The sequence below is a fragment of the Polypterus senegalus genome, chromosome 12 (genome assembly GCF_016835505.1).
Source record: "Polypterus senegalus isolate Bchr_013 chromosome 12, ASM1683550v1, whole genome shotgun sequence".
NCBI classification, from domain to species: domain Eukaryota; kingdom Metazoa; phylum Chordata; class Cladistia; order Polypteriformes; family Polypteridae; genus Polypterus; species Polypterus senegalus.
Window position 1 is genome coordinate 122,012,494 of NC_053165.1, and position 20,835 is coordinate 122,033,328.

Below are 20,835 nucleotides of genomic sequence, written 5' to 3' on the forward strand. Positions count from 1 at the left end.
GAAAAAGCAGTGACATGCCATGCAGATGGATACATATACATACACACACACATACATACATACAGTGGGTATGGAAAGTATTCAGACCCCCTTCAATTTTTCACTCTTTGTCATATTGCAGCCATTTGTTAAAATCATTTAAATTAATTTTTTTCCTCATTAAAGTACACACAGCACCCCATATTGACAGACAAAAAAAATAATCTTTGAAATTGTTGCAGATTTATTAAAAAAGAAAAACTGAAATATCACATGGTCCTAAGTATTCAGACCCTTTGCTGTGACACTCATATATTTAACTCAGGTGCTTTCCATTTCATCTGATCATCCTTGAGATCACCTTCATTTGAGTCCAGCTGTGTTTGATTATACTGATTGGACTTGATTAGGAAAGCCACACACCTGTCTATATAAGACCTTACAGCTCACAATGCATAAACATAAAGTCAAAGGAATTGCCTGAAGAGCTGAGACAGAATTGTGGCAAGGCACAGATCTGGCCAAGGTTACAAAAAAATTTCTGCTGCACTTAAGGTTTCCAAGAGCACAGTCGCCTCCATAATCCTTAAAAGGAAGACGTTTGGGACGACCAGAACCCTTCCTAGAGCTGGCCGTCCGGCCAAACTGAGCTACCGGGGGAAAAGAGCCTTGGTGAGAGAGGTAAAGAAGAACCCAAAGATCACTTTGGCTGAGCTCCAGAGATGCAGTCAGGAGATGGGAGAAAGTTGTAGAAAGTCAACCATCACTGCAGCCCTCCACCAGTCAGGGCTTTATGGCACAGTGGCCTGTCGGAAGCCTCTCCTCAGTGCAAGACACATGACAGCCCGCATGGAGTTTGCTAAAAGACACCTGAAGGACTCCGAGATGTTGAGAAATAAGATTCTCTGGACTGATGAGTCCAAGATAGAACTTTATGGCCTTAATTCTAAGTGGTATGTGTGGAGACAACCAGGCACTGCTCATCACTTGTCCAATACAGTCCCCACAGTGAAGCATGGCAGTGGCAACATCATGCTGTAGGGGTATTTTTCAGCTGCAGGGACAGGATGACTGGTTGCAATTGAGGGAATGGTGAATGCGACTAAGTACAGGGATATCATGGACAAAAACCTTCTCCAGAGCGCTAAGGACCTCAGACTGGGCCGAAGGTTTAACTTCCAATAAGACAATGACCCTAAGCACACAGCTAAAATAACGAAGATGTGGCTTCACAACAACTCTGTGACTGTTCTTGAATGGCCCAGCCAGAGCCCTGACTTAAACCCAATTGAGCATCTCTGGAGAGACCTAAAAATGGCTGTCCACCAACGTTTACCATCCAACCTGACAGAACTGGAGAGGATCTGCAAGGAGGAATGGCAGAGGATCCCCAAATCCAGGTGTGAAAAACTTGTTGCATCTTTCCCAAGAAGACTCATGGCTGTATTAGCTCAAAAGGGTGTTTCTACTAAAAACTGAGCAAAGGGTCTGAATACTTAGAACCATGTGATATTTCAGTTTTTCTTTTTTAATAAATCTGCAACAATTTCAAAAATTCTTTTTTGTCGTCTGTCAATATGGGATGCTGTGTGTACATTAATGAGGGAAAAATTTATTTAAATGATTTTAGCAAATGGCTGCAATATAACAAAGAGTTAAAAAATTGAAGGGGGTCTGAATGCTTTCCGTACCCACTGTATATATCTATATCTCTCTATCTATATATCTATATATATATATATATATATATTTACATACACACACACAGTGATCCCTCGCTATATCGTGCTTCGACTTTCGCGGCTTCACTCCAGATTTTAAATGTAAGCACATCTAAATATATATCACGGATTTATCACTGGTTCGCGGATTTCTGCGGAGAATGGGTCTTTTAATTTATGCTACATGCTTCCTCAGTTGGTTTGCTCAGTTGATTTCATACAAGGGACACTATTGGCAGATGGCTGAGAAGCTACCCAATCAGAGCACGTATTACATATTAAATAAAACTCAATGATATACGATGTGCTTCCTGTGCAGTGCTTGATTGTTTGCTTTTATCTGTCTCTCTCACTCTCTCTGCCTGACGGAGGGGGTGTGAGCAGTGGGGCTGTTTGCACAGAGGCTGTTTGCCTAGGGGATATGGAGGCTCCTCTAAAAAATGCCGCTTTATCACGGTGCTTCGGCATACTTAAAAGCACGTATTGATTTTTTGATTGTTTGCTTTTCTATCGCGCTCTCTCTCTGACATTATCTGCTCCTGACACGCATTCTTTGAAGAGGAGAATATGTTTGCATTCTTTTAATTGTGAGAAAGAACTGTCATCTCTGTCTTGTCATGGAGCACAGTTTAAACTTTTGACTAAAGGGTGTTATTTCATGTCTAGAGGGCTCTAATAATGTTAACAGTGTGGGAGAGTTTATAATGGCTTAAAATAAATAAAAATAACCATACAAACATATGGTTTCTACTTCGCGGATTTTCATCTATCACGGGGGGTTCTGGAACACGCAACCCCCGCGATCGAGGAGGGATTACTGCATATCTATCTAAAATATATATAAATATATATATATATATATATATATATAAATATATATATATATATATATATATATATATATATATATATATATATATATATATATATATATATATATACACACACATATACATACACAGGTGCCGGTCTTAAAATTAGAATATCATGACAAAGTTTATTTATTTCAGTAATTCCATTCAAAAAGTGAAACTTTTATTAGATTCATTCATTACACACAGCCTGATGAATTTCAAATGTTTATTTCTTTTCATTTTGATGATTATAACTGACAACTAATGAAAGTCCCAAATTCAGTATCTCGGAAAATTTGAATATCAATTAAGACCAATGCAAAAAAAGGATTTTTAAAAATGTTGGCCAACTGAAAAGTATGAACATGAAAAGTATGAGCATGTACAGCACTCAATATTTAGTTGGTGCTCCTTTGGCCTGGATTAGCAGCAATGCAGCGTGGCCTGGAGTCAATTAGTCTGTGGCACTGCTCAGGTGTTATGAGACCCCATGTTGCTCTGATAGTGGCCTTCAGGTCTTCTGAATTGTTGGGTCTGGCGTATTGCATCTTCCTCTTCACAATACCCCATAGATTTTCTATGGAGTTAAGGTCAGGCGAGTTTGCTGGCCAATCAAGAACAGGGATACCATGGTCCTTAAACCAGGTACTGGTAGCTTTGGCACTGTGTGCAGGTGCCAGGTCCTGTTGGAAAATTAAATCTGCATCTTCATAAAGTTCGCCAGCAGCAGGAAGCATGAAGTGCTCTAAAACTTCCTGGTAGACGGCTGCGTTGACCTTGGACCTCAGAAAACACAATGGACCAACACCAGCAGAAGACATGGCACCCCAAATCATCACTGACTGTGGAAACTTTACACTGGACCTCAAGTAATGTGGATTCTGTGCCTAGTTTCGTTTTATATATAAGGTATATGTATTTTACAATTTGGAGAATTGTCAAAAAGAAATACATGAAATCATATATCAATTGACACGCTGCACTCAGACAAGCGGCAGTGAAAGTGGAGATAGTTGTGAAAGAAGCTAGATGGATAGGATACAACAGGCAAAAATAGTGACCACCTAATAACAGTATTAGCGATAATCAATGAAAGCATGAATCAATCAATAGAAATAACGATTTACTTAAGAAAAAAAAAAAAGAAAAACGCCCAGGCACGGCAATGAAAGCAAACGCTTGCAGGCAGGCAGGCAGGCTTGCAGAGCGGCGAAAAGCGCAGAACAGTACCCCTCGAAACTGAAGTGGCAGAAAACAGACCGCATTGGTAGCGGTTTAGCACTGAATGGGAAACAGTTTAGGGAGTTTTAGCTAAAGAATATGTGGCAGCCGCACGGGGTTAATGGGAAAAAGTAACAATTCGAGTGTTGCCCAATGTAGAGGAGTAAGAGTAGCGTTTTCTACTTCATAAATGTACTGAAGTAAAAGTAAAAAGTATGGTGCAGTAAAACTACTCTTAGAAGTACAAGTTTTTTAAAAAGTTACTCAAGTAAATGTAACGGAGTAAAGGTAACTCTTTACTACCCACCTCTGATCAGCACCTAATACCGCAATGGCTCGATTCCCTGTTCTTCATATGACTCTTACAAGTGGCTTTCTACCCTTAAAAGAACTGCTTGCCATTTGCTGCACTAGTTTGAAAAGATATATACACATTTATATATATATATATATATATATATATATACATACATATATATATATACATACATATATATATATACATACATACACATATATATATATATATACATACATACACATATATATATATATATATATACATACACACATACAGTGATCCCTCGATATATCGTGCTTTTGCGGCTTCACTTCATCTCAGATTTTAAATGTAAGCATATCTAAATATATATCACGGATTTTTCACTGGTTTGCGGATTTCTGCGGACAATGGGTCTTTTAATTTATGGTACATGATTCCTCAGTTTGTTTGCCCAGTTGATTTCATACCACGGACGCTATTGGCGGATGGCTTAGAAGCTACCCAATCAAAGCATGTATATTACATATTAAATAAAACTCCTCAATGATATACGATGTGCTTCCCGCACGGTGCTTGATTGTTTGCTTTTCTATGTTTCTCTCACTCTCTCCACCTGACGGAGGGGGTGTGCGCAGAGGGGTTGTTTGCCTAGATGATACGGAAGCTCCTCTAAAAAATGCCGCTTTATTGCGGTGCCTCAGCATACTTAAAAGCACAAAAGCTTTGATTGTTTGCTTTTCTTAGCGAGCACTCGCTCTCTCTTTGAAATTCTCTGCTCTTGACGCACGCACTCCTTTGAAGAGAAGATATATTTCCATTCTTTTAATTGTGAGAAAGAACTGCCATCTCTGTCTTGTCATGGAGCACAGTTTAAACGTTTGACTAAAGGGTGTTATTTCATGTGTAGAGGGCTCTAATAATGTTAACAGTGTGGGAGAGTTTATAAGGGCTTAAAATATATAAAAATAACCATACAAACATATGGTTTCTACTTCGCGGATTTTCATCTATCGCGGGGGGTTCTGGGATTACTGTATATATAAACACACACACATATACATACATATATATATACACTCACATACACACACAATATGTGTACATACACACAAGGTTCACCCTGAACACATGTGACATCGTTCAGCGTAACGGTTTTGGTGGGGAGTCACCGATGGCCTGGGGAGGCATGTCCATGGAGGGACACACAAACCTTTAAAGGCTAAACAACGGCACCTTGACTGCCATTAGATAGCGGGATGAAATCTTTGGAACCATTGTCAGACCCTATGCTGGTGCAGTGGGTCCTGGGTTCCTCCTGGTGCATAACAATGCCCGGACTCATATGTTGAGAGTATACAGGCAAGTTCCTGGAGTATGAAAGAACTGATAACCATTGACTGGCCCCCACGCTTGCCTGACTTAAATCCAATAGAACACCTCAGGGACATTATGTTTTGGTCCATCTGATGCCATCAAGTTGCACTTCAGACTGTCCAGTAACTTAGTAATGCTCTGGTCCAGATCTAGTGCTGTTGCCTCATGCATATGGTATTTATTCTATGTTCAAATTCCATGCTTGATCAACAACATGCTCAGCATGGAAATCAAGAAGAATAAATTGGCAAAGTAGGACAGTGTGTGCAAATGGGCCATGTGATAAATTTGCCCCGATCTTCTTGTGGTTTCTGCCTTGCACTCAATACGGCCAGGATAGTCTTCTTCAGACTTTTTCACTTTTTAAATTTTTGCAAACATAACTTTAGACTGGTTTTAAGCAAGACTACAAGAGGCATACCTTTTCATTTTTTCTTCTGCTAATTATCCTGTCAAGTCCATTAAAAGCACCCGAAGCCACAAAAAGGATGTTTGTTGTATCAACTTGAACAGTTTCTCCTCTTAACTTTCTAGAATTTTTCTCAGGAACATTAACAATTGTTCCTTCAAGAAGTTTCAGCAAACCCTGCCCAGGGGAAAGAGAAAAATAACATAAAATAAAGAACACCTAAAACACATTTAATTGATGTAACACTTTAAATTAAGAATACATACATACCAGAATTTTAATTAATTATACAAAGAACTTACTTGCTGCACACCTTCCCCACCAACATCTCGTAACTGGTGAATGCCTGGCACACTGCCGATTTTATCTACTTCATCCAGAAAAACAATTCCTTAAACAAGAAGATTTCTTATCAGTGTCAGTTATTAAACAGGATATAATTAAATGCTGATGAAAATTTCAAATATTTTTTTAAAGATATCACTTAACGACTTCTTAGTGTTCAGTGTCTTAGTCGAGTGAGGTGGCTTAAGCATAGAAATACTTATCTAGTACATTGTATTCCACAAGCACCAATATTGACTTTATTAAACTGTCTGGTTATTGGCAAGACATGACTGATCCACAATCAATAATCAATGTAATAAGCTCAGTCCAAAAAATACACACAAAAACATTTTTTTTAACTTGCGGTTATATTGTGCCAATATGGCTGCTGCACAGCAGACTGGAGGTATAGGACATGCTTAGTTGTAGCTCGGTAACCAATATCTTTTTGTTTCACAGACCAGCCATTTATCCAGTAAAAAGGAGTGGAGGTGTATATCCATTCAAAAGCTTATCTCCATATGGCAGAAGAATTGATTTACAGAACACTTGCATTATGAGAGTTTGCAGACGCAACATTCATTTGTCTCCTTTTCAAGTGCTCATTTTCATATTAAAGCCACGTGCAGATCATTTCACAGTCAGGATAATCCTCATCCCAACGCTTTAAAAAAAACCCTTCCATGTTATTCTGGCAAGAGCCTATTATTTTTTATACTTTTTTTATACACCCAGAACACATACATACACACATCTTGGCTGCCATGTGTTGCCAGCATTCTTTTGACACATCCTCTAAACACATTCTAAGAAATTAACGCGATGTGTGTGTGCAAGTTGCAGTACCTGGAAAAATATGGGTGGCGCGTATGTCCAAGTTTTGGTACGTTACATCAGCATCTTTGTTTACTATCAACATGTGATTGCAAGCTTGCAGTTCTAACAGGATCAATTTGCATGCTTTGATGTTTGATGAATGGTTTGATGCAGTGAAGCAAATCATCAAACTTAGAAGATGACATGCAAATAAATGTCTTCAGGATGCTATTCTTCATTCTTTTATCACATAGGAATTACAAGTGTCACATATTCCCTATTGTAATGACTCAATACATTTAAAGGTATCACATACTGTCTCAACATTATGTGTCGCTGTTCCTGACTTTTTTTTGGCACCTTCAAAACAGCAACAGAATGGAAAATATTTTACCATCTTCCATTTCTCAACTCACAAAACAGCAAAACCGGATGCTATACCCGTGCAAGCATAGACAGTACACTGCTTGCACATCAGCACTGTCCTCAAGCTCATGTGTTGCATAGCGTTAAGTACATCCCCGGTCTTAGAGTAATCTGAGTGCCATTAATAATGGCACGATATATGAGGGAGGAGGCAGGGGTGCTTCCACTTAAGCTAAAAAAAGGAGAATGTTAGGCTATCTAATGTGTGTATTCTTACCTCTGTGATTGAATGGTAGGATGCTTGTATTGTTTATGTATGTAATTCAGTTCTTTTATTGTCACCAATTTCAGTGTGATAGTGTTAATGTAACTTTTAGATTTTAGAGCATTGTGGTGTATCAGGTCCACAGCTGATGACGAAAAAGCCACTTTTAAATTAGTAATCAACACGCTTGCGGCTTAGCAAGGGGGTGTGGTAGTGTGGCTGAAGCTGTTCCCAGGTGGATTCGTGCTGCGGACATTTCTCACCTAAGTGCACAGGTGAGAGAGGGAACTGCTGATTGCCACAGCTGCCACGTCCATTATAAAGAGAAGCCCAAGACGGTTAAGGAGAAAAAAGAAAAAGAAAGAACAAATGGGAAGTTGCAGGAGGAAAAAACAGGGATCAGTGGAGAGAGAGAGAGAAAGCCGGTGTGGGACAGCGAGCAAGTGAAGGCTCGCATGCAACTGTGCAGGAATTCGTTTTTTTGAAGGACAGGAGTGACCGGAAGGCGGATGACTCTCCACGTGAGGCCGCGGAAGTCTGCGGGAGTCGGGACATGGGACGTGGTGTCCCCAGCATGGAAGCCCTGGTCATTGGGGAATCCCAAGTTGCTGTCAGGAGGAGCCGACCGGAGCCAGGGATCGGTGATGCAATCCTAACAGCTGAAGCGGGCACAGAGAATGTCAGCTGCAAGCAGGGCAACTCCCCTATTGAGAAGCCCAGTCGGGGGAAGCAGGGGAGTCGCAGGTATTAAGGCACCGGGCTTGTTGTTGTTGGTTTTAAAAAGAATGCTTCCTACAGTATTTTAACCTCGTTTTTAAGAAGACTTTTTCTATTGATTTTAACCTCCACATTTTCACTTGCTTTTATTGGATTATTTATTTATTGACTTTTGAAACACTGCACTCTTTATTTGAACACTTTGTTTTTGTTGTTGTTTTTAATAAAAGCACTTGACACTTTTGCACCATCCCCTTGCTATGTTGTTGCCTCACTGCTAAGCTCATCGGTGACATTACCAATGGTGACGGGTTCAAGGGCTCCCAGAGGCAAGATGGGAGCATGGAACCAACCCGCATCGTCACAAGCATTAGAACAATCTAAATGAAAAACAGGCTATTGAAATCCAAAGCTTATTAGTGCAATACAATACAAATTATTTCTGTTTAGCCCAAAATCACACAAGAATTGCAACAATGGGCTTTAACGGTCCCGGCCTTTTGATAGCACCCCAGCCTTGACTCTCTAAGACGACAAGGAAAAACTCTGAAAAAAATCATGGTAGGGAAAAAATGGAAGAAACCTTGGGATAGGCAGTTCAAAGAGAGACCCCTTCCCAGGTAGGTTGGACGTGCAGTGGGTGTCAAAAAGAAGGAGGTAAATACAATTCAGCACACAGAACAAAACACAAGTAATCCTCAATACAATATAATAGTAAAAAAAAAATATTACAAGTACAGTCTTATCCACTTAATTCTTCTAAAAAAAACTATCAAGTCTATTTTTGAAAGACCCTTAAATCCAACTGTTTACCACACTACTCTGTACCTTATTTCATGTGTCTATGGTTCCCTGCACAAAGAAAAACTTTGTAATGTTTGTGTGAAATTTACCCTTAACCAGTTTCTAAATGTGTCCCTATGTTATTGATGAACTTGCTTTAAAGTAACAGTCTTGATCAACAGCACTAATTCCCTTCATAATTGTAAATATTTCAATTATATCTCCTCTTTTGCTTAAATTGAAAAGCTGAAAAGGTGTGTGTGTATGTTACGCAGATATCCTGAAGTGGCATGAGTGCTCCCATCAGCAGCTACAATTTTAACAGAAAAGCTATTCATATTAGAAAGTTAGTTCATGTTAAATTTAGGGGAAGAAAAAACAAAGATTTCTTCAACACTGTTTTCATCTTAATGTTACTAATCAGAAATATACTGTATGAACAAAAACATTAGATGACATTTACTTGAGCTATGAGGGTATAAGCAATGTTAGGTTCAAAAGGGAAAGTACAAAGCAGTAATGATTCCAGATTTCTGCAGCCACAAAGGTTAAATTTCACACATTCCACTTAAGGGTTTTCCAAGCTCAAATATTCCCAAATGTGATCTAGTCTTGCTAGTATAAAATATGTCTGATGAGAGTTAACGATTAAACACACATTGGTTGTATGAAGTGTCTATTGCATTGTGCAGCTCACTTTTCTTTAATGAAGATGAACTTTCAAAGCAATGGTTTCCAACCTGGGGTCCGAGGCCCACTGGAAGTTCACAGGGATATACAGGTAGTCCCCAGGTTACGGACATCCGACCTACAAACGCGGCCGCAGCTGTGACGCATGCGCCTCGTTAATTGCCATTCCATTATCTTTGGCCTGGGGACGCTGCAAGCAGTGGCTGGAGGGCAGCGATTTCGCTACTCGCACAGTGTAGAGTCCCTCAGGCGGCTCCCGGTGGTGACCTGTCATCCATAGTCATCGGGGCCACAGCTATCGCTTGAGCGCAGGATGGAGGCTTGATGGGGTGGTTCGCTGTCCGCCCACTACACTGCCACAGCTACTGCTCCTGCCCAGACGCAGGCTGGATGGAGTGGAGGGAGGCGTTTCACTGACCCCCCCATTAAACTTGACTGCCCCGTTCATTCTCGGTGGCCGGCTGGTAATGCTACAAGCAGTGACCAGGTTGTGGCTGAACGGAGGCCAATGAGGGTGAATGGGGCGGCGGGGGGTAGCATTGTAGCATGCTTCGGGTGGCTGCCTGTTGAACAGGGGCGTTGGTGGGCTATTCATTACATGCCTTTGGTCGCACCGTGTTCATTCTCGGTGGACGGACGCTGCACACAGAATACTGTAGTGGAGGTGACTGCCAGCTTGCTTGTACTGTTACGTACATAGCAGGAAGTTGTCTCTTGTCAGTACACCAGATGTGCTGACGAGGGATGCCTGCCTGCTGTGATAGCATGTACAGAGCTGTGCAGAAGAGCTCATCTTAACCTTTGTCTTCACCCTTCAAGAATGTCTCTGAAACACAAATCTGATGCAAGTGCTGGTGATAGAGTAAAGAACAGAAAAACCATCACCATTGAAAATAAAGTAGAAATAATAAAAAGGTCAGAGAGAGGTGAAACTCTAACATTCATTGGCAGAGTACTTGGTTACAGTTGGTCAACAATAGCATTTATTAAAATAATGTACCTGTTCCGACTTAAATACAAATTAAACTTTAATACAAACCTACAGTCCCTATCTTGTACGTAACCCAGGGCCTGCCTGTATCAGGAGTTTCGCAGCAATATAGAGGGAGAATCATACAATTTTATTATTTTAAAAGATATAAATAAAGCATTTTTCTACTTCACAATGTATTTTAATATTGTCATTTTGTTAGTGCGCTTGCCAATTACGCCTATTAATAAACACATTTTTCAAATGCTACTCAGAGGCTACTGTAGACGTACATATGTTGCATTGTAGTGTTAAAAGAGTGTCATATGATAAAGCATATGTTTTAATTTTGTAATAAGGAAACATTCTAAAGAAATAAAAAACATTTAGTTCTGTTTTAAATTCATCAAATGAGTCATATTCTAAAGCAAAATCTAAATCTAGAAAGTATGCAGCTTCACATAGATCTGATTTATGCTGCCTAAGAAAAATGGCTGACTTGATTACGGCAAATGCGTTTTTTTGTAAGGGAATTCTGTTAAACAAATGTCTAAAGCTATCTAAAGTGAAAAGACATCTAGAACAAAAGCATCCAGCTGATACTGGGAAAAATGTTGACTTTTCCCGAAAGAAAGCAGCACTGCTTGTGAAACAAGTGAGCACATTCACACAGCTGCTAACTGTTTCAGATTGGGCACTGAAGGCATCTTTTTTGGCATAGTATCGCACTGCCCATGCAAAGAAAGCTCACACAGTAGGATAAGATCCGAAATTACCAGTGACCGAAGACAGAGTTCTGAAACTGCTTGGCAAGGAGGCTGCCTATAAGATTGACACTGTCCATTTTCAGACAACACTGTGTGCCCTTGGTTTGACTTGCAGTTAACACAGCACAGCTTATTGTCTATTAAATATTTATAGGAAATGAAAAATTTGTTTGGTGCTTTTATTCTGCAAAGAATTTCAGAGGAAGACAACAGGTCAGGACATTTTTCAAATTTTAGATATGTTCACGCAGGTAAATTTAATTGACTGGTCTTATTGTGTGGGCATCTGTATGGATGGTGCCGCTGCCATGACAGGGAAGCATAGTGGAGTCGTCACGTTAATGAAGGCCAATGCTCCAGATGCAGTGGATTCCCACTGCATGCTTCACAGAGAAGCACGTGTCCTTACAAGGTTGGAGGACGAATTACAACAAGTGCTTCAAGACTTTGTTAAAGCTGTAAACAGTATCAAAGCATGTTCCCTTAAATACAAGTAGTTTGTCAAACTGTGCAGTGACATGGGTGCCAGTTTCCAAAACATTCTGAGGTCTAGTGTGTGTCTTGCAAGGCAGTTTTACAATGAGTATTTGATTTCCTTGAAGAGCGCATGAATTCCTCTAATCTGAGAGCTCCCAGTTTGCTAGCTATTTTGAAGGCCAGTTGTGGGTTCTGAAGCTTGTACATTTGGCCGACAATATTTCAACTTTTAAATTCCTTGAATCAGGGCATGCAAGGCCGCGATCACAGTACACTTACAATTTGCAAGATAAAGTTTGTGCATTAAAATAAATAAATAAATAAGACTGATGAAAGTACTGTAATGTTTCTGCTTCTTCACCAGGAGCTAGGAACGTTCGATATATCTGCAGACACGGTCCTGCTTATAATATTGTCATATCTGACACTCCTGAAGGAATATATTAATCACTATTATGACTTTAGAGACTTTCAAAGCTCAAATTGATGTTTTTTTGGAAGACTAGGGGGCTACGCCTCCTGCTCGCTTTACTCACCAACCCCCGTGCTTCGTTTTCTTGATACACACTTACGATATTTTTTTTTCTTGGAATTGTTTGTTTCATTAGTTTCCCTTTTAATTTTAGAACTTCGGTAAAAACAATATTTGGAATTAGTTTTTCTTCAAGATCGCATTGAATTTTGATTACATTTTTGGACTTGCATTGTGACAATGTAACGTATAACTGTTCATGAGTGAATATCTTTTATCTCTTATAAATAAACCAACTTTTTCAAATGTCTGTCCCTGTGATTTGTTAATTGTCATAGCAAATGCTATTCTAATGGGGAATTGTAAACATTTTAACATGAATGGCATATCAAGTTCTCCTTTGGTGTCTAATGTTATTTGTGGAATATATACTACATTACCTTTTTTGTCGCCTATTAAAATGTTACATGATAGAAGAAGTGTCTTAATTTGTCAGGCATCATTACGGACGTGGCATCAGACATCATTTCATACATATGGTCATCCGGTTTACATAATTCAGCTGCTGGAGCCGTTTCTTGCAAGGTACTGTACGTATTTTCATGTATAGTTAGAACATCTGTATATGACGTTGCTCCTTTCGACTCTCGTAACAATTTTAAATGAAAGCGTTCGCTATCTTTTGGTGATACAATATTTAATCGTGCAACACTTTTGCAATTAATTTTTCTTGGATGCCATATTCCTTTTGTTTTTACCACGTGTAATGTTGAGAAATTTGTGCATACGTATATGCCGTTGCATTTATGTCTTTTTTATTTAGTTCGAAATAAGCCAATAAATTTTAATAATTTTTGTTTTTGCTACTTTTAAAGCATCTGCTTTTTTGCCTTCTTTAAATTGAACCATATTCTGTCCTGGTAAATGAATCTGTAATAATTTTACAGAATGACTTCGACCGTGCATTGGTAATTCCATTAAATGCCACCTGCTTTCCATTGCATGTATCGAGTATCTAAGTATGCTTGAACTTCATCCTGTGCTTGTTCTTTCGATAATGTTACGCATACTCTATCGTGCCCTTTATGAATGTACTTGTAGATGTACTTAATACTCATCACTTGTGCACAATACTCGACATTAATATGACGATCGAATCTGTTTAGCAAATACAGGTTATATGGTACAATCAGTGAATTATTGATCATCACAATTTTTCCATCTTTCTTTCCACGATAAGTCTGTTGTTCATGATGATTATCTCTTCGGCAATAATCTGGAAAGCCAGCCTTAGTCATATCTGTTGTTTGAATGAAAGCTTTTGGAAATTTTTTTTTAAAACTTTTTTCTCTTGAGTCCCAACATGCTGAATACAGTAATCGCTCGCTATATTGCTCTTCGACTTTCGCGGCTTTACTCTATCGCGGATTTATGTATCTAAATACTACATAATCTATTATGTATCTAAATACATATCATGGATTTTAGCTGGTTCGCGGATTTCTGCGGACAATGGGTCTTTTAATTTATGGTACACGCTTCCTCAGTTTGTTTGCCCAGTTGATTTCATACAAGGGATGCTATTGGCAGATGGCTGAGAAGCTACCCAATCAGAGCACGTATTTCATATTAAATAAAACTCCTCAATGATATACGTTCGCACATTTCTAACAGTCCGTATTGATTTTTGATTGTTTGCTTTTCTCTGCGCCTGACGGAGGGGGTGTAAGCAAAGGGGCTGTTTGCTTAGAAGATACGGACGCTTCTCAAAAAATGCTGAAAAGACCTTCACATTGATCCCTTCACTGCGGCGGCTTTATCGCAGTGCTTCGTTTATTTAAAAGCACAACGGCCCTATTGATTTTTTTTTACTTTTCTCTCTCTCTGATATTCTCTGCTCCTGATGGCGCTCTTTTGAAGAGAAGATATGTTTGCACTCTTTTAATTGTGAGAAAGAACTGTCATCTCTGTCTTGTCATGGAGCACAGTTTAAACTTTTGACTAAAGGGTGTTATTTCATGTCTAGAGGGCTCTAATAATGTTAAAATCGTATTTAGAAAGTCGTAAACAGGTTTTCTATGCTCTAACTGTGAAAATATTTATAAATAAAGATTTATAAATAAAGAATCCTACTTCGTGGAAATTCATTTATCTGTTGCTCTTCTATCAGCTTGAATCAGTCGGCCCATTCTCTTCTGACCTCTAGCATCAACAAGGCATTTTCGCCCAAAGGACTGCCGCATACTGGATGTTTTTCCCTTTTCACACCATTCTTTGTAAACGCTAGAAAAAGTTGTGCGTGAAAATCCCAGTAACTGAGCAGATTGTGAAATACTCAGACCGGCCCGTCTGGCACCAACAACCATGCCACGCTCAAAATTGCTTAAATCACCTTTCTTTCCCATTCTGACATTCAGTTTGGAGTTCAGGAGATTGTCTTGACCAGAAACACACCTCTAAATGCATTGAAGCAACTGCCATGTGATTGGTTGATTAGATAATTGCATTAATGAGAAATTGAACAGGTGTTCCTAATAATCCTTTAGGTGAGTGTATATCACTCTGTGTGTAATGAATCTATATAATATATGGGTTTTACTTTTTCAATTGAATTACTAAAATAAATTAACTTTTTGATGTTGAGATGCACCTGTACTAGCATGAGTCATTCAATCATGATTGATACTCCGATATCAGAGAGAGAAAGTCAGATTTTGGTGTTAGCTTGCATACCAAAAAGGTGAGAGACGCCATTGTTCCATTTTCACAAAATTCCACTTTGCTTTAAAAGGTAGGTTGTGTTAACCATGCAATGACCAATTTAGCTCTTAGGCCTAATAGCTAAAGTCTTAATTACCATTCCAAAAGAAAAAGACAAGGCCTCTTTGATTCTATAGTAGATACACAATTGCCAGTATCAATAGAGTTTCATATAATTGGTCCCTACCTTTTAACAGGTACTTAAAGCAAGGTTCACCAAAAGGAGAACACATTTTTTTCTTAAACACTGTTTAACATATGTCTGCATTTAACAGTTCTATGAGGTTATGGTGTAGAACAAATAATTTAACAAAACATCTCTTCTGTAAGAGCCAGCAGTGTATACACCAATGTTATTTTTTTCCAAACTGCAGACATATTTCAAAAGAAGTTAGAGCATGGGAGGAAAAGAATTTACCTTGTTGTGCTTTTTCAACACCATAGTTAGCATCCTGGAGCAGCTTTGCAATGACTGATTCGATATCTTCCCCAACATAACCCGCCTGAGTCAGAGTGGTACAGTCACAGATAGCAAAGGGGACATCAAGGCATCTGGCAAGTGTCTGAGCCAACAAAGTTTTACCTGTGTGAGATGGGGTCATTTAGTCACTGTCTTTTACACAGAAGCCTTTATTAGGAAATAAACTAAATATTTTTTACAGGATTAGATAAAATACTGGTCAACAGAATTAGCAGCTTTGTTTATATATATATTTTACTAACCTGACCCAGTTGGTCCAAGAAGAAGGATGTTGCTCTTTTCCAGTTTAATTTCATCACTATTACTGTCTAAAACTTCACCACCTCGCTTCTCCTGAGGAATCTGTTGGTTAACTTGTTGCTGCATTGATGCACCCAGTGCGTTGCCATGTGGACTGATTCCAGCAATCTGAAGTAATTCTTATCAGGAAAAAAAAAAAAAAAAAATTTAATATCTTCTTAGGTGTCCTATTGGACATTTTACTTAATACAGATTTTTTTTATAATAAAAATAACCGATTTTTCTTGATTTGACCTATTGATGAGGAACAGCCACCAAAAGCACAGAGTGGCGGCGTCTCACACAAGCACGTAGTTTTTTTACAAACACCAGGAAAAAAAAAAAAAGCCAAAAACTAATCAAATCCTCAGGTAAGTGCAACTGAAGTAAAGCCGATATCCGACGAAGAAAGGTAACCAAAAGTGAGAAGTCGAAGTTGATCGCCCTGCAGATGATGAAAGCTCAAAGCTAACGGTCTCAGAGTCGTTCAGCTGAACACAGAAAGCACCGAAGCTACTACAGAAAGGAAAAAAGATTAACTAAGCATGAAACATAAGTTCCATTTGTTCATTGCCTATCGAGGGCATGTTTATATGTTGTATGTCCTACAGCATATACAGTTCAGATTTTCTGGCTGACAAAACAGACAGCTTCACCTGCCAAAAGTGCTTAGTTATTTGAGAGTTGGTTGGGGAAAATACACAAATTGGAGGACTGAGCAAGGAACCTGATAGCTATTTGGAAAACCGAAAATTGTATCGGCTCCGTTTGTTTAGATAATTCGGCTATTTCTGATTCAGCTTCAGTCTTTTCAGGCTACACTGTAGTCAGTGCACGACCAAAATCAGCAGCAGGGTGAGTGGGTAACAGTGAGACAAGGGTCTAAGAAGCCAAACTTTATTTCCACGGCACCCAGGTCACCAACTGAGACCCAGAAGAGACTCTCGGCTCTAAGCAGCACACCTGTGGATACTGATAACAATAAAGTGCTCATAATTGGCAGTTTCTTGTGTGGAATGTTAGAATTCCAAACCACGTGAAACCACCAGCTAATGTTAAATACCTCTAGGGGCTAAGATTTCTGACATAGTGGCCCAATTGGATGGTGTCACAGACAATGAAGTATCTATCTTATTGCTGCATGTCAGCAGTAATGAAATTTACAGCAACCTGAGATATTAAAGATTAACTTCATCTCTATATGTACCAAAGCTAAATGAAAATGTCAGCAGATTGTGTTCCCTTCACTACTGGCTAGAAACCTGGGGCCTCATGCATAAACAGTGTGTACGCACAAAAATGTTGCGTATGAACGTTTCCACGTTCAAATCGCGATGTATTAAACCTAAACCTGGCATAAAGCCACACACATATCCGCGGTAGTTCATACCCTGGGGTAAACAAGTTCTACACTCGGTTTTGAAGACTGGCAGCACCCAGCGTCAAAGCAGTGCTACTATTCCAGTGTGGTTTCCATTTCTTTTTTAGAACCACATCCCTGACGTGGCTTTATAAATACACTGAAATTAACTGCATATTGTTTATTAGTTAAATGCATCTGATTGTAATTAACCTGTAACAATATAATGGTCCACAGAATGGTCAAATTATTCTAAATACAATAGCTGCTTCAGCGTTGTTACTCTCACTGCACCTTCTTCTTTCAGTTGCTCCCGTTCCGTTCACAGATTTTTCCTGCCTCACGTTGTATTCTTGCTGGGACTGGTACGACACTGGATGGATAGAATAATTTAACATGTATATTTCAATGTTCCTTAAAAGTTTTGAAGAATCGACATTCTAAGCTTACAGATAGCTTAACCCATGTTTAATAATATGCTTTAACTCATATCATCATGAAAATGATAGCAAGTATACATCTCAGTATTTTTATACTGTAATATCACGAATGTAATGGATTGTGTGTCCTGTCGGAGGAAGAGAAAGCGTGTTTAAGAATGTAGTGATTCACACACATATAGCATATAGAAGATCAAATACAAGACAAAGCATTTAACGTGCTACTTTAGTTACGATGGGATTTGAGAAACTAGTAAATTAAATGATTTTAAGATGAAGTTTATGATGTTCTACTTTAATGACAAAATAAACTACATGATTAAAGTGGACTGGCCTTTTCACGGCGACTTTAATATCTGACAAGTTCTTTTTAATTTCAGAAACTGTGCGACTTTGTGAACTTGAGCTTTCGATTTTCTCCAACAGCCTATGTCACTCGATCAACTTCCTTTTGTTGTTTATACCACTATTTAAACCAACAAATAGTAAGTTTTTCCTTGCCTCCACTTGGAATTCACTGAAATTCTTCTATTTCCCCCCGTGCTTTTGCCATTGCCTTTTCACAGAACACTAAGCTTAATGGCTATTTATATTTATTTGCATATTTCAAGACGCATAACTCCGGGAGGAGTTTGGGAGTGGCAGCAGGCGCGTGCACGTGCATTACTTTTCATGCTGATTGGGATTTATGTAGCTAAATAACGTGGAAGTTGGCGAATGCACAGATTTATGCATCTGGATTTTTTTGTGCATACGAACATTTCTGCTTTTGTCCGTATGCCATGTTATAGTGTGAATTCTTCGCACGGCATTATGCATGAGGTCCCTGGTGTGCAAAAAAAAAGCATAGCCTTTGTGAACAAATGGGTTGATTTTTCGGAAAGGCCTGGATTTTTTAAGAGAGATGGTCTTCATCCTAACTGGAAGAGATCTTTTGAATTATCCCAAAATATGGCAGCAAAATTGCCTGACTAACTGCAATCACATGATCTTGAATCACAGGCTGTTGTTTATCCCATCTGCTACTTTTCTGAAGCTATTACACATAATCCCATCCTATAAATTTAGTCAGGATGCAAATCTTAAAATACTTCATAACAAAGTGTATAATTAGACCAAGAGATAATGTCAGATCTTCCTCCAAAGGCACCTGTTACAATAACAGTTCAAATTAAAACAAAAAAAGAACACTGTAATCAGTTCAGAAAGAACAATTAAGTTTTAAAATGTTGCTTAATAAACATTTGCTCTCGTGCAAGTAAAGCTATTTTGGTAAATATTATATTAAGTACAAAATCTGATCCGTGTCTTCTCACTGAAACCTGTCTTAGTAAATCTGACACTGTTCCCCTAGCTAAGGTGTCACCAGATGGATACACATTCCTTCATATATCTAGAGATAACTGGTTGAGAAGAGACCTTGGAATAATTTATTGTGATAAAATCACTTCTAAAAATGTAGGCAACTTCACATCCTTTGAGGCATTCATCTTAAATATTAAAACAGATTCCAACAAAATTAAAGTGCTAATCAACAGACCACCAGGGCCATATTCATTACTCATGACTGAATTTAGCAACCTTTTACTGATTTGGCTATAAATGATCACTTAGTGTTGATTGAGGATTTTAATATACACATTGACATGGAAACTGACACTTCAGCAAATGTTTTACTTATTTGTTAAATTCAATAGGATTCTATCAGATTGTCAAAGGTTCAACTTAAAATCATAACCACACATTAGATTTAATTATAAAACTTACAAAGTTGAATTTCAAAATTTCAATATTACTCCATTAGTTATTTCTGATCACGACTTAATTACATTTAATTTGGTTCTGCCCTTCCCAATACACTCACAGATTACAACAAAGACAGTGTGACATCAAGACTGTAATTCTGCTTCAGATTTTATAGATACTTTGAGTATGTCAAGTGTAATTATGGAAAAACAATTTAGATCAGTTAACATCAAATGTAAACGTGGAGCACAATTTAGATCAGCCAACATCAAGTCATATGTCATTGAGAGAGGTTTTGGACAAAGTGGCACCATCTAAAACAAAAATTATAAATCACAAAGAAACTCACCCTGGTTCAATGAGAGCACTCAAGTTCTTTAAAATTAGAGTATCGAAAACTGGAGCACAGATGGAGAACAACAAAGCTGGAGGTCTTTCAAATTACATAGACAGAGACTGTTAAAAAATATATATAAAAAAAGCTCTCTTTAAAGCTTGCTCAGACATCTATTCAAAAATAAGAGATAATAACAATCCTTAGTACTGTTTACAACAGTGGCTAAATTAACAATTGGGAATTCAGATCTAGAGTGTAAAATATCAATAGATATTAGCAGTACAGATTTATAAACTTCTTTAATGAAAAAATTAAGATCCCAGATCTCACCATCATAGTGAAAACCGCATTCTAGCTTGGCAGGCCCTGCCACACTTTGCATTCAACACTTTAGAAATTTTAATCCTTTAACAGAACAGGAAGTCTTAACTTTAATTTCTAAAATGAAACCTACTACTTGTTCCCTACATCTGGTGCCAACAGAAACTAGTAAAAAGTGCAAAGGATGTTCTTACAGCACTGATTTTCAGCATTGTTAATAGTTCATTTGTGCATGGCACAGTACCTGATGCACTAAAAGTGTCAGTCATCAAACCATTACTTAAAAAGTAAAAGTCACAACTAGACCTACACATTCTTAATAATTATTGACCAATATCAAATTTATCCTCTCTCTCTAAAATACTTGAAAAAGTAGTTGCCAATCGGCTTGAGTCACACCATATATATGACAAATTATTTGAGAAATTCCAGGCTGGCTTCCACATTGATCATAATACAGAAACGACACTAACATGCGTTGTAAACAACATTCTGATATTCACTGATGATGAAGGAAACTCCACTGTAATTATGTTGTTAGATTTAACTGCAGCATTCGAAACCACTGATCATTCTGTTTTACTACACAGGCTAGAAAATGATATTGGGCTTACAGGCAA

At 38.4% G+C, this 20,835-nt stretch overlaps 1 protein-coding gene across 1 annotated transcript in view; it reads right to left on the reverse strand.

The window, feature by feature from the left end:
• Positions 1-20,835, reverse strand: part of clpxa (caseinolytic mitochondrial matrix peptidase chaperone subunit Xa) — a 160,101-nt gene that overhangs the window by 20,765 nt on the left and 118,501 nt on the right. Inside the window, exons 7-10 of the mRNA XM_039771355.1 lie at positions 15,975-16,151; positions 15,670-15,834; positions 6,144-6,232; positions 5,854-6,018 (exon numbers count right to left, since the gene is read on the reverse strand). Coding sequence (XP_039627289.1) covers positions 5,854-6,018; positions 6,144-6,232; positions 15,670-15,834; positions 15,975-16,151 — 596 coding nt within the window. The remainder of the gene's footprint in view (positions 1-5,853; positions 6,019-6,143; positions 6,233-15,669; positions 15,835-15,974; positions 16,152-20,835) is intronic.